The sequence below is a fragment of the Raphanus sativus genome, chromosome 5 (genome assembly GCF_000801105.2).
Source record: "Raphanus sativus cultivar WK10039 chromosome 5, ASM80110v3, whole genome shotgun sequence".
Taxonomy (NCBI): Eukaryota; Viridiplantae; Streptophyta; class Magnoliopsida; order Brassicales; family Brassicaceae; genus Raphanus; species Raphanus sativus.
The window spans coordinates 24,166,137-24,180,111 of NC_079515.1; the positions used below are offsets into that span (position 1 = coordinate 24,166,137).

A 13,975-nucleotide genomic window follows, 5' to 3' on the forward strand; every position below is an offset into this window, starting at 1 on the left:
TTACTAATTATTCAATCTAAGTGCATTTCACGCCAAACTAAATATTTAGTATAGATCTCCTTCTGTATCTTCACACCCACACTAACAATATATATAGAATTCTCTCTTTTTTTAACACAAAATATATAGAATTCCTATATAGTTTAATTTTTACTCATATTCAGAAAAAAACAAAACTTACTTAGTAAAACAAGTATTACTCTTATGACTGGTCGTTTAGGCCCATCGAATTTGGTTCGGTTCATACAGATTTTCAAAATTTTGGTGTGATACTCATAAGTTCAATTCGGGTTTTACTAATTATTAGATCGAGTTTGGTTCAGTTCCTTCTGTGTTCGATTCGGATCGATTATAACCAATGTTTGAAATCGTCTTAAAATATTTTTAAAAACCTAAATTTTTTGAAAAAAGCTCAAAATATATATTTTCACTAATTTAATTAAAAATTAGTTAAATTACCTAAAATAACTAAAACTATTCAAAATAACAAATAAAAAACTAAAAACTAAATTTAGAATAAAAATACATTTGTCCCGACGCACAAATCATACTCTTGAAATGTGGCTAAAACGATTGACGGTTCAAAAAAAAATATAAACTATAAAATTATTGAGTTTAGAGATTTAATATTAAACAGTTAGTTAATATAGATAAATTTTAAAATATATATTATACCATTTTTGTAAAATAAAATATTTATTTATAAAAATAAAAATAAACACCCGCACGGGCGTGCGGGTCAAACACTAGTGATATTCTAAAATTGAAGAACAATTGTCTAAATGTTACTTGGATAAATCACCAGTTACTCCACCCTCTTTGATGGGCCAGCAACTAAACTCGAGGCCCAGTTCATGTTTCACCACTGGTTTAAGCTAATTGAACCAAAGATTAAACCGTCACCAGAATTTGAACCACTGTAATAGTGATACACTTGAAAACAAACAGAATCTAACTGTAACTCATGTCTTTGTGTTTCGAACTTGGGGAAGATTACATGGTTTCAGTATCTGTATTTTTTTAATAGTTTCTACTGCAAATCGGTAACGCTTTGCTCATGTTAATTGAAAAGATCGAAACTTTGGTGTAGCTTCTGTGTGTTCTGACATTGCACACCACCTGCTCGATAAATTGTCTGCAATATTTGCTCGTCCACATAGGTACCTCATCTAATGCCACCTGTGATAGAAACTCTTGCTTTGAACTTAAAATTGATTAGTAATGATGAATACTCTCTATTCTTGTTTTGATTTTTTTTTTTAGGTAACGTTTTCAACAAGAAACGATGAAACAACGTAACCACTCTGTTTCTGAGACATCATTGTATGTTGTGAAAATGTCTATATTTTGAGTTTATTTTTTGGTCTTCTACGAAACAGGTTCATGTCCTGATAGCCAGTTTTGGAGGAGGGCTAACTTCTTGTTCGGCTACAGCAGATGACTTCTTATGCATTTACTAAGATAGATGCTTCTCTGAATGACATGTCTTTCAAGTTGAACCTTCCACACACATTCCTTTCGCAAGGAGGTGTTTCCTAGGATCAAAAGAAACTTCGATCGAGATGGAAAAAATATTAAGATCAGGAGCTAAGGCTGCCTTCAGAAACAGTCAGATACCGGCGAGATTAAGTGTGGTATCAACCATCAAGACCGAAGAGTCGATGAATGATCACATCGATTCCCTCTGTAAACAAAAGTCTTACAGGGAAGCAATGGAAGCGTTTGACTTTGCACAGAAGAACTCAAGCTTCAAGATAAGGTTAAAGACCTATGGTTCTCTAATTTGTGCTTGCTCTTCTTCTAGGTCTCTAGCACAAGGCAGAAAGATACATGATCAAATCTCGAAATCCGACTGCAAGCACGATACTGTTCTCAACAATCACATTCTAAGCATGTATGGGAAATGTGGCTCGCTGAGGGAAGCTAGAGAGGTTTTTGATTTTATGCCTCAGAGGAACTTGGTTTCTTACACATCTGTGATTACTGGCTACTCGCAGAACGGTCAGGAAAGGGAGGCGATCAAACTGTATATGGAAATGCTTCGGGCAGGTTTAGTTCCAGACCAGTATTCATTTGGTAGCATCATCAAAGCCTGTGCCAGTGCTGGTGATGCTGTGTTAGGGAAACAACTGCATACTCAAGTCATCAAGCTTGAACCCAGTTCTAGTCTTTTTGCTCAAAATGCTTTGATTGCTATGTATGTTAGCTTTGGTCGAATTACAGATGCAAGGAAAGTGTTCTGTGGCATCCCAGTGAAGGATGTAATCTCCTGGGGTTCAATCATCGCAGGTTACTCGCAACTTGGGTACGAGTTTGAGGCACTGGGGCACTTAAAAGATATGTTGTCTTATGGTGTTTTCCAGCCAAACGAATATATATTTGGTAGCTCCTTAAAAGCTTGTAGCAGTCTCCTTCGAGCAGATTATGGAAGCCAAATACATGGTTTGTGCATTAAGTCTGGCTTCTCTGAAGACGCGTTTGCAGGCTGCTCTCTCTGTGACATGTATGCTAGATGTGGTTTTCTGAGCTCTGCGAGGAGAGTGTTTTATCTGATAGAAAGGCCTGACACAGCTTCATGGAACGTGATTATAGCTGGACTTGCGAATAACGGCTACGCTGATGAGGCTGTGTCGTTTTTCTCTCAGATGAGGAGCTCTGGTTATGCTCCTGATGCTACCTCCTTGCGTTCTTTGCTCTGTGGTCAGACAAACGAAATGGGTCTGCGTCAAGGCAGGCAGATTCACTCTTTCATCGTCAAGTACGGTTTGGTTACAGATCTTTCGGTCTGCAACTCTCTGCTTACCATGTACAGCTGCTGCTCGGATTTGTACTGTTGTTTTAAGATGTTTGAAGACTTAAGAAACGAAGCAGATTCGGTTTCTTGGAATGCTATTCTGACGGCGTGTTTGCGACATGAACAGCCAGCAGAGGTGTTGAGATTGTTTAAGATGATGCTTGTCTCTGAATGTGTGACAGATCACATAACCATGGGTAATCTGTTACGTGCTTGTGTGGAAATCTCCTCTTTAAAACTAGGAAGTCAAGTCCATTGCTACAATTTTAAAACTGGCTTGGTTCTTGAACAGTTTATAATAAACGGACTCATTGATATGTATGCCAAGTGTGGGTCATTGGAGCAAGCGAGAAGGGTGTTTGATTCAATGGATGATAACAAAGACGTTGTTTCGTGGAGCACCTTGATAGTTGGATATGCACAGTCTGGATTTGGTGAAGAAGCTCTCACATTGTTCAAGGCAATGAAAAGTTCAGGCATAGAGCCAAACCATGTAACGTTCGTCGGTGTTCTTACTGCTTGTAGTCATGTTGGGTTGGTGGAAGAAGGCTTGAAGCTGTATGCAATCATGCAAAGTGAACACAGGATCGCACCGACTAAAGAGCATTGCTCTTGCGTAGTCGATTTGCTAGCTCGTGCTGGACATTTAGATGAAGCTGAGAAATTCATCGATGAAATGAAGTTGGAACCTGATGTGGTCGTGTGGAAGACTCTACTCTCTGCTTGTAAAACCCAAGGAAACGTTGATCTCGCTCGAAAAGCTGCTGAAAACATTCTGAACATCGATCCTTTTAACTCTACAGCTCATGTATTGCTCTGTGGGATACATGCTTCTTCTGGTAACTGGGAAGATGCTGCGTTGATGAGGAGCTCGATGAAAAGACATGATGTTAAGAAGGTTCCGGGACAGAGCTGGATTGAAGTTAAGGATGAAAGGCATGTATTCTTTGCTGAGGACGTTCTTCATCCAAAGAGGGATGATATATATACAGTCTTGCAAAACATTTTCGTGGAGATGCTTGATGAGAGTAGGCCACAACACAAGAGAAGACTTTAGATGTGATTATTGCACCTTCTCTTTCATAGAAAATGTCCATTTGATATTATTATTTTTTGTTACTTAAAGAATCTATTCTGTTAAAAATGAAAAATACTTTCCTATTTTAAGTGATTTTTAACAGATTTTCTTTCCATTATGTGAACTTACGAGTGATCTAGTATGTGAACTATAACTTACAAGTGATATATTATGAACAGAGTTTAAAGAGAGGATACTCATGTAGAAACGTTACTTGAAACTCTTTTAGACCGTTTTCATCAAAGTCCGATAAATCAAGGTGTATAGGATCAAATTAGGAAAGAAAAACCTATGTGAACATTCAAAGAGTGACCTTATCAATTGTAAAACAAAGAAAGTTTTTAAGCACAACATTCAAAACAATAGTATGGGGTCACTACATGTTTCAAATCCTCCTCCTTGCTGCTCTTAACACGTTAACTATAAGCATCGCTAAAGCCATCGCACCCATGCAACCAGGAGTATTAATTATGGAAGATTTGACTTTGAGAACCTCCTCTAAGCAGTCGTCTCCTATCAATTTGTACCCAGGGGATCATCTGGATCCTACAAAAACAGAAATATGAATGTCACATTAAGATACTAGATGCATTATTACAATTTTAAACAAATATATTCACATACCTCAACAGGTGTTACCCCAAGATCGATTATGTAGGCCCCTTGTTTAATCCAATTGGCTCTCAATATGTTTGCTTGTCCAGTGACACTGATGATGATATCCGCTTTTTTGTGAGCTTTTCAGAATTCTTACTCTTTGGACTGATGATCGCTGACATGGCTCCCTCATTCTACAATATAAAAGAGTGCATTATTAGAGCACTTCCATTAAGGAGATGGTGGATGATGGTATCTAAACAGAAGTAAATAATTTATAGAAATTGTCAGAAGAGAGAGAGGAGAGATACTATGAAGAAAAATGTTTTTGACATATCAACTTTTCAAATGTCACTTTACAATTAGTTTTTTTTATTTTAAAAGAAAAAACAAATTTAATTAAATAAGAAAACAGAAAATAATAAAAAAATAAGTAATGAGAACTTAAAATAAGTAATGAGAACTTTTTGAGGGGTTTAGCCAATAAGGTTGCTCTTATAAAAACTAACTAGTTGTGTCTCAGAGAAATATATATCATTACCTGTAGCAGCATGGCAGTGGGGAAACAAATGTGGTTAGTCTCAATCACTACTGCTCACTTTGCTGTCATATCAACACTATACTTCTTAATTAGTAACTCTATGCATGTCTTTGCATCCAATGGATAAAACACTGGTTCTTTTAGCCCCACGGCTAGCTGTATCATCATTTGTGTGTGACTCCCATCGACGCTAACAGAGCTCATTATATTACGCTCGTTATAAGGCTGTGTAACATCATCCCAACATCAATCATTATCGAGATATCGAGATATATTAATAAATATGACTGAGAGTATTGAGAGAAAACAACTTAGAGGCCGTTGAATCACAATCCCATGGACATTAGGTTTGAGTTCAAGGATGATACCGAGTTGATCAAATCTTCTTCAGTGGATTTTTCAGACATACGCACGACAATTGTTGTAATGCCAATAACTGATATATATCATCCCTCTCTGAATGAAGAACATCCTCAGCAAAGGATATATGCCTTTTATCTTTAACTTCAATCCAGCTCCGTCCCAGTACCTTTTTAACATCATGTCTTTTCATGGAGCTCCTCAGCGACACATCATCTTCCTAGTTTCCAGAAGAAGCGTGTATCCCACATACCAATGCATGAGTTGTGGAGTTGAATGGTTTGGTTGGAGATGGTTGATGAGAGTAGGCCGCAACACAAGAGAAGACTCTAATTTATCCATTAGAGCGGATAAACAAACTTTCTTCTCTTAGGGGAACATTAGAGGCGTCTTGTGGAGATATGTAACAATATGACAAACTGTGGAGGTTTTACATGTGATTATTATGTTTCTTGTTACCTTTATAGCTGAAGCTCTATTATTATGCTTCTTGTTAGCTTTGTAGCTGAAGCTCACATGACCGGTCTGGGATTTTAGAGGTATTTAATAATTGAGTAAAAGTTTCAAAAATAGTATTATTGTTTTGTGTAAAAAAAATTCAAAAGATTGAAGACTATAGACAAATGTTTTACTTCCATATGTTCAAGACCGGTCTTTGTTCCATGCATGTCCCTTAAAGTTTCAAGAACAACTCATTTTGTACCTACAATTCAAAACTTAAAGAGAAGACAACTTCTGATGTCACAATTAAAGAAAGAAAAATGTTACGTAAATTAGTGTTGTGGAGTCATATGTAGCAATATGAGGAAATGTGGAAGCTTAAACTAAAACTCGATGTCATAATTCTAAAAATCGGTATAGACGGGAATTCATTCATAATCGAAACCATTTTCTTAAAATATGATTTATATGATTAAATTACATTGTTTTAAAATCGATTCAAAATTAGTCTAAATTAAGTAATAATGTTACTACAAATTTACAGTTTATCTAATTTCATTTGTTTTGCATATAATTCATCAAAATAATTTTATAATGCAACCCAAAAACTAAATTATCTTCTATTATAAATATTTATGTAATAAATCAATAATTAGTTAATGCCTAGGTCCTATCAAATAATCTGACTAGTCGATAGTCTTCTACATAACACCTAATTACCGCTAGCTACTTTTTTTAACATAGATGCATGTGCCTTTAAGCTTTCCAAGAACAGCTCTGTTTGTAACCACAATTCAAAACTTTTTTTGCAAAAGAAACTTAGGAGATGACAATTCAAAACTTAGGAGAAGACAACTTCTTATTTGTCTCCAAGTGAAATCATACAGAACTCACGACACAATTGAAGGAAGAAAAATGTTATGTAAACGAACAAACAAAAAAAGAACTTTATCCACTTCTGGACAAGACACAGAGTGATGAAGCTAAGGTGGGTTTTTATTCTCCAGGCACAGAGACTCCTTGCTTGAGCTTCTCCCGCTTGAGCTTCTTCTTAGAAACGGGCTTCTTCCTCCTTGGAGGTAGGTTCTTCTGAGCATACAAGTACATCACGCAGTTGGCGACAAGGAAGACAACAAGCGGACCTCCGATAACAAGAAGCACGATTAATCCCGGGTTCAAACCTTTGGCTTCAGCAGCCGCCTATGAATTGCCAAACCAAATGAGTGCATATAAAAACATCATATCAAGCATAGAAACAATGATCTAGGACGGAGAAAATCAAGTGCTGGTAACAAAAACTGAACAAACACACTAGGACCTCGAATATATACCAAGCAAAACGTGCATGCAACAATAAATGCGATCGTTTGTAAAACCATTATCAATAGTCAGGTGACATAATGTTTCAAAATGAGAAGAGGCTGGTTTCACATTTCAGAGTTAGGAACCGAATATGTGCTAATGTAAGGACATAACAGTGCATACAAGACCTAAGATAGATTCGTCTTTTTGCATAGTTCAGGGGAAGCTAGACTTGAAAATTGATACGCATGCATGCAACCTCACACCTCAATCAGATCGCAATTTCTTTTTCTTTTTTCCTAAAATTAAATTATGCATATCACATTGGTTTCTAAGATCATTAAAAAAATAGTATAGGTTCCCAAACATCCCTAAGAAATATAATTGACGGGATCACAGAAAAAAAGAACCGTTGAATCATACAGAAGCAGCAAGTACAGGGGATGATTCACGATACCTTTCCTGCAAAATCTTTGCCGTCCATCAATGCGATCCAAAATCTGTAAGATTAGCAACAGCAACGTAAGAATGGTAGGAGGAAAAGGAGAATGATTTGTTAAGAAAGTAAGATCTGTTTTCGAACCGGAGAAGAGATTATTAAGACACAAATACACGCAGATATGTTACTACACGTGTTTTGTCACTGGAAAACTATTACCTGAACCCCTTACTTTCAGGAATCTTCCTATTCAAACCGTAACTTTTGTAATGCGAAGTTAGACCCCTAAGTAAACTAGAATGTATTTATCCGGTTTTAATTTGGTTTTAATTCGGTTTCGGTTTACCAATATTATAGATCTCAGAATAAAACTTATGTGTTGAATTGTCTTGTTAACTTTATTTACATTTAGTTTAGAATTTTTTACTTTCTGAGCCACTTTTCATCTTTCTTATTTCACAATAAGTCACTTACCACTTGTTACATACTTCTGCTTGCTTAAAAGACCTCAAAGTCCTCAGTTTAGAGAAGTAACGATTTTGGTTCAATTTAAACAAACCAGACCACACTCTCACCGGTCCATACTACAGAAGACCATTTTCAATCGAAACAATTCATTGTCAATAGCATCAACCTTATTCTCTCATCTTTGCTCCATCTTCATCATTCTCAGGCTTCTTTCCAAAACACCTATTTTCCATTTTGTTGGCATATCACTTAACGATCAGATTGAAAAAGAAGAAGAAGAAGACAAAACACCAAAAAATCTTATGACAAGAACAAAGCTTTATGTAACTGAGATTAAAGAAGAAGAAAGAGATTGGAAAATTGAAAGAATAATTGGTCGAGGGTTGGCGAAATCAGTTTCGACAGGAACGATCCCTCTCTTCGTGATGATCTACGCGACAGTGAGCATAGCCATCTCTATTCTTCTAGATCCTTTAATTGATTCTCGTTTCATTTTGTTAGTTTCTTAGTGTTTTGTGGATTTCAAAATTTAGATCTGCAAAATTTCGATTTCAAAATCCAGATCTGAAAAGATGTGGACGGATAGCGTGTGGATAGAGTTATGTGGACGCCTCAACAATTTGTGGACAGAATAGAAGTAAGAAATATTTATGGACTCCTTAGCAAACTGACATAATTCTCAAGCTCTCTTCCACAAAATATTTACTTTCTATCCCCTATGTGCATTTTCACAATCTGCCTTTTGTGTATTTTTGTGATTGATACCCCAACCTATATAATATGTTAAACCTAACTCTAGGTAATTTGTATTATGTGGATGCAATAGAATTGGAAAAGTGTATACGGATGGAATAGATACAAACACGTTTTGTGGATGTAATAGACGTAAAAGAGTTTTGTGGACGGTAAGAAAGTTTTGTGGATATAATAGAATAGATTTAAGAAAGATTTTTGGATGGAATAAATTCATAGGTCTGACCACAATTTAACGGACATAGTAGAAGTAAGAAATATTTGTGGACGGAATAAATGCACAGATCCGACCACAATTTAGAATCAAACCGCAGTAAACCAATTTAAGAAAAGACATTTAATAAATGAAACACTAAACCGGGACGGTACCGGTTTCTTTTCACTTCCCACTATATACCAAACCCCATCAAACCAAGCTTCATTTAACAAAATAGCTTTTAAGACAAAACACATGACGCAGAAGAGGAGAAAGTATGTAACAAGTGTAAAGTGGTCCGCGACGTAAACGAAAGACAAAAAAGTAGCCCATTACGTAAACGACTCTAGGATATATGATATAGGTCAATTTAAATTTTGAATATAAGATGTAGAATAAATGCAGTTTTTCTATGATGCAGATTGAATTGCATTTCTTTTGTCATTTATTTTTTATATGCAGAATTAAAAAAATAATAATAAGTAATTTTTTTTGTAACTTTAAAATAATAATAATAATAAGTAATCTGCATGCAGATAAACGTTAAATTGTTTGATCTTGAAAGAAAAATAATAAAAAACAGTTGAAAAATTGATCTGCATTAAATATATATAACTTATAGTTTAGTGGATTGATCCAAATAGTTAGAAAAAAAACTGAATAAAAGTAAAAAATAAAAGTTGATGGTCATAAAAGCTGTTATGTGAGAAGGAGCGCACGGCTCTGTTCTGTAAGATAAAAGAGAGAAAAGAAAAAAAAGAACGAAACCCTAAGAGGATCGAGTCGTCGAATTTTTTTTGATCGGAAGAAGAAGAAGAAGGGAAAGCAAAGATGATGAACACTTCTAATGGAACGATATCTGCGCCATCTTCATCGTCTTCACCTGCCGCGAATCCTCAGTCTCCCGGGATTAAGACTTATTTCAAGACCCCCGAGGGCAAGTACAAGCTCCACTACGAGAAGACTCATTCTTCAGGCCTCCTTCACTATGCTCATGGCAAAACCGTTACTCAGGTGAACCAATTTGTTTTAGGGATTACCTTCGATTCGTTTCATCCGATCTCAATCCGATTTGGGTTTTTTGATTTTCTGATTTGCCCAATCTGAAAATTCTAGTGATTCAGTGAAATTTGAATTGCGAATGCTTAAAGGTTGTGACTTTATCAAATGGGTTTCATTAGCATAGCTCAAAGGTTGTAACTTTATCAAATGGGTTTCATTAGCATAGCTCAAATGTTGTAACTTTGATCAATGGGTTTCATTAGCATTGCTTAAAGGTTGTAACTTTATCAAATAGGTTTCATTAGCACAGCTTAAAGGTTGTAACTTTGATCAATGGGTTTTATTAGCTTTGAATAAGTGTTTCGTTTTTTTTTTGCGTTGTTAGGTAACTCTAGCTCAGCTCAAGGAAAGAGCTGCTCCTTCGACGCCAACTGGTACTTCGTCTGGTTACAGTGCGAGTAGTGGATTCCGTTCAGCTACAGCGAGGTTGCTAGGCACTGGGAATGGAAACCGTGCGCTTAGCTTTGTTGGGGGTAATGGAGGAGGCAAAAACGTGAGTGCTAGTTCGAGGATTAGTGGCTCCTTTGCAGCTGCTTCTAACTCTAGCACTTCGGTGACGAATACGAACTTTGATGGGAAAGGAACTTACTTGGTCTTCAATGTGGGTGATGCTGTTTTTGTTTGTGACTTGAACTCGCAGGAAAAGGTAGTTACTGGTGGTCCTTGTGTTTCTTTTCAAGACAAGGATGTAGTGTTCTGGTATGGAGAATTTACTTTCTTTTTTGGTTGTGTAGGATCCAGTAAAGTCAATCCATTTCAGTAATTCGAATCCTATGTGCCATGCTTTTGATCCTGATGCTAAGGATGGGCATGATTTACTTATTGGGCTGAACTCTGGTGATGGTAAGAAGACTTTTGAGCTCGCTTTTTTTTTCTCAACCTCTCATCTAGGTGCCTTGTCATGTGGATTTATAGTTGGTGTGTTGTGTTATTGTAGTGTACACCGTGTCGCTTAGACAACAACTACAGGACGTCTCTAAGAAGCTAGTTGGAGCACTGCACTATAATAAGGACGGCTCCGTCAATAACAGGCAAGAGTCTTTCCCTGCTATCTCTTTATTGTGTTATTATTCATCTGGTTCATGTTTTTTACAAGGATCTGTTTGGGTGTTTTCGTTTGTACTTCTGCTAGTGTTTTGTCAGTGAGGCAAACTCAGGCAATTTATCTGCTCGATGTATGCTCTAGGCAGTTCTCAGTGACAGTAGATTAGTCAGATTATTACAGACAGGATGTAGTCTCAGAGGAGAATGATGTTAGTTGGTTAAGATGAAACATAAATCGACAAACGAAAGAAGTTTAGATAATTCATTATTTTGTTGTTGACTTGCTATGGAGGTATATGCTCCAGGAAACTCTTGACAGTAGATTAGATAGTTTACTACAGAACATGAAGTCGTCTCTGTGGATAACAGTTTTAGTTGGTTTGAGTTGAAACATGAAACTGGCCAAAAGTGCTTTTGAACTCTGGAACTTAATTTTGTTTTGGTGTCACTGTCATTTCCTCTTTAAGATTAAAATAAATTTTGTTGCTTTGTCACCAGCCGTTGTACAAGTATTGCTTGGGTGCCTGGAGGTGATGGAGCATTTGTCGTTGCTCATGCTGATGGCAATTTGTACGTGTATGAGAAGGCAAGCTCAGAGTTCAGAAAACTATTTCTTACCTATATTACTTATAATTTTTCTGATTTTGTCTAATATTTGATCCTGATTAATTAAACTTATAGAACAAAGACGGTGCCACTGATTCAACATTTCCTGCTATAAGAGATCCTACACAGTTTTCGGTTGACAAGGCAAAATATAGCAAGGTACTTGAGTTAGAGCAACCATTTCCTTAGATCCTTATATAGGTGCTGGAGGCGATGTTACATGCCTATCCTCTGATAGTAATAGTATCATCAGTTATATTATTAAAATGAGAAATTCGTACTTTCTTTTCTATCCCTGAGTACATTCGGATGTACCGTTGTTGATTCCCGTGAGTATTTATTTATGCAGAGTAATCCTGTAGCGAGATGGCATATCTGTCAAGGTTCAATCAACAGCATTGCATTCTCAAACGATGGGTCACACTTGGCCACTGTTGGAAGAGATGGTAAAAGACACATATATTCTGCTGCTTAGTTCTTCTTCTTTCTCTAGGTGTTCCTTAACTAATCATAAAGCTTTCTTACCATTTACAGGCTATCTTCGAGTTTTTGACTTTTCAACCCAGAAGCTAGTATGCGGTGGAAAAAGTTATTATGGTGCTCTGCTCTGCTGTTCTTGGAGGTGACTGTAAAACAATTCCTTTAGAAAATTTCATTCTTTTTTGCTCAGAATGATACTGTACATTGACAAAACGTGATTATATATATTGACAGTATGGATGGGAAGTACATATTGACTGGAGGAGAAGATGACTTGGTTCAAGTATGGAGCATGGAAGATCGTAAGGTCGTGGCGTGGGGTGAGGGACATAACTCGTGGGTAAGGTTTTTTGATTTTTTTTTTTTATTTTTTTTCAAATGCACACTCTTCAGTTGATTCATGTTGGAACGTTTGCTCTCAGGTAAGTGGAGTAGCGTTTGATTCCTATTGGTCGTCACCAAATACGGATGGGTCAGGGGAGCATGTCATGTACCGGTTTGGATCAGTTGGTCAGGTATTATGCTTCATACACCTTTGCATTTAGCTACTACTTGAAATATATGCTTTTAATATATCCACAAACTTTTCTGAATCCTCAGGACACACAGCTGCTTCTCTGGGACCTTGAAATGGACGAGATCGTGGTTCCACTCAGGCGACCACCAGGAGGATCTCCAACTTACAGCACGGGAAGCCAATCTGCGCACTGGGACAACGCCATACCGATGGGAACTCTTCAACCCGCTCCTTGCAAGCGTGATGTTCCAAAGCTCTCGCCAGTCATAGCTCACCGTGTTCACACAGAGCCTCTCTCGGGCCTGATGTTCACACAAGAATCAGTCGTAACAGCTTGTCGAGAAGGCCATATAAAGATCTGGACAAGGCCCAGTGCCTCAGAAACCCAGTCCAACAACAGCTCAGAAGCAAACCCTGCGATTGCTCTCTTGAGCTCAAGCTTCCCAAAAGACAATAAAGGGTCACTGAGCAGCAAGATCGGCGGTTCTAGTTTGAAGCAATGATAGAGAAGATCATGTTTGCTGTCTGATCAACCAGGTGCTATTATTTTAGTCAATGTTTTCTCCCATCTAAAAGTGGTAAAAGGAAAAGCCCTGTGAATAAAAAAATTCTGCTGGGTTTTGTTTTTTATTTTATTTAAAAAAGAGAGATCAAAAACCTGACTGTATATGGGAGGCTGACAAAGTTGTGGGCATAGAAAAGAAGAAGAAGATTGGGTGAGACGAGAGGAGACTTTTAATTTTTCTGATGTAAATTATAAGAAGAAGAAAAGGTGTTATGGTTTTCAGGGTTTTATGTCCAGAAGACTTTCTTTATCAGAGCCAATAATGGTGCTTCAGAAGAATTGACACTCTTTTTATTTTCATGCAGTTTGCAGACACACTACTAAACGTTCGATGCCTTCTTTATCATTTTTTTTCTAATTATCTCGTTTCTCAGAAATAATGTTATAATTCTGCAATTTTGTTTTTTTGAGTGAATATACCAACCAAAAGTCCCGTGGCCTTTGTTGTCTCTTTTGTTTTGTGTTAATAGGTTTAATTTAAACTTCTCATAGCTTAGCACGAGATTGTTTCAATGGTCCGAGGAAACGGTACCGGTGGAGTGGAGTCCACCAGCAACCACAGGTCGTTCTTTTCAGTTTCGATTTTTTTTGGTATAGAAATTTTTGATCTAACTAAATACTTAAAATTTTTGGTTCAGACTTTAAATCAGGTATTTTTGGGTCGGTTTCGGTTTGATTTTTGGATACAAGTAAAATGCCTAGCTAGACAGACATATAGGAATTGTGAAACCT

At 36.9% G+C, this 13,975-nt stretch overlaps 3 protein-coding genes across 4 annotated transcripts; 2 read left to right on the forward strand and 1 right to left on the reverse strand.

The window, feature by feature from the left end:
- The first annotated feature begins 916 nt into the window (after positions 1-916).
- LOC108858555 (pentatricopeptide repeat-containing protein At3g53360, mitochondrial) lies at positions 917-3,985 on the forward strand. 2 transcript variants are annotated; one of them, XM_057010739.1, is made up of 3 exons: positions 917-1,160; positions 1,264-1,295; positions 1,380-3,985. In XM_057010739.1, the coding sequence occupies exon 3, from the start codon at positions 1,563-1,565 to the stop codon at positions 3,849-3,851; it is 2,289 nt and encodes a 762-aa protein (XP_056866719.1). In that variant the 5' UTR covers positions 917-1,160; positions 1,264-1,295; positions 1,380-1,562; the 3' UTR covers positions 3,852-3,985. The 2 variants fall into 2 exon arrangements, with proteins under 2 accessions (XP_056866719.1, XP_018487969.1); XM_018632467.2 differs by lacking the exon at positions 1,264-1,295.
- Positions 3,986-6,604: 2,619 nt separating this feature from the next.
- On the reverse strand, positions 6,605-7,962 carry LOC108860734 (DNA-binding protein S1FA1). The gene is made up of 2 exons (XM_018634585.2): positions 7,571-7,962; positions 6,605-7,011 (listed from the first exon to the last, which is right to left on the reverse strand). The coding sequence occupies exons 1-2, from the start codon at positions 7,595-7,597 to the stop codon at positions 6,808-6,810; spliced, it is 231 nt and encodes a 76-aa protein (XP_018490087.1). The 5' UTR covers positions 7,598-7,962; the 3' UTR covers positions 6,605-6,807.
- Positions 7,963-9,655: 1,693 nt separating this feature from the next.
- LOC108856329 (uncharacterized) lies at positions 9,656-13,683 on the forward strand. Its single transcript, XM_018630106.2, has 11 exons — positions 9,656-9,983; positions 10,357-10,677; positions 10,766-10,874; positions 10,969-11,062; positions 11,574-11,661; positions 11,757-11,840; positions 12,031-12,127; positions 12,216-12,303; positions 12,396-12,501; positions 12,584-12,676; positions 12,762-13,683. The coding sequence occupies exons 1-11, from the start codon at positions 9,801-9,803 to the stop codon at positions 13,179-13,181; spliced, it is 1,683 nt and encodes a 560-aa protein (XP_018485608.1). The 5' UTR covers positions 9,656-9,800; the 3' UTR covers positions 13,182-13,683.
- Positions 13,684-13,975: the final 292 nt, after the last annotated feature.

Bases quoted from the DNA above. Each gene is read 5' to 3' on its own strand.
- LOC108858555 (XM_057010739.1), top strand. From the start codon at position 1,563: ATGGAAAAAATATTAAGATCAGGAGCTAAGGCTGCCTTCAGAAACAGT.
- LOC108860734 (XM_018634585.2), bottom strand. From the start codon at position 7,597: ATGGACGGCAAAGATTTTGCAGGAAAG. The intron at 7,012-7,570 runs GTATCGTGAATC...GGCAATTCATAG, and splicing joins GCAAAGATTTTGCAGGAAAG to GCGGCTGCTGAAGCCAAAGG.
- LOC108856329 (XM_018630106.2), top strand. From the start codon at position 9,801: ATGATGAACACTTCTAATGGAACGATATCTGCGCCATCTTCATCGTCT. The intron at 12,128-12,215 runs GTAAAAGACACA...TACCATTTACAG, and splicing joins GGCCACTGTTGGAAGAGATG to GCTATCTTCGAGTTTTTGAC. The intron at 12,677-12,761 runs GTATTATGCTTC...CTGAATCCTCAG, and splicing joins GGTTTGGATCAGTTGGTCAG to GACACACAGCTGCTTCTCTG.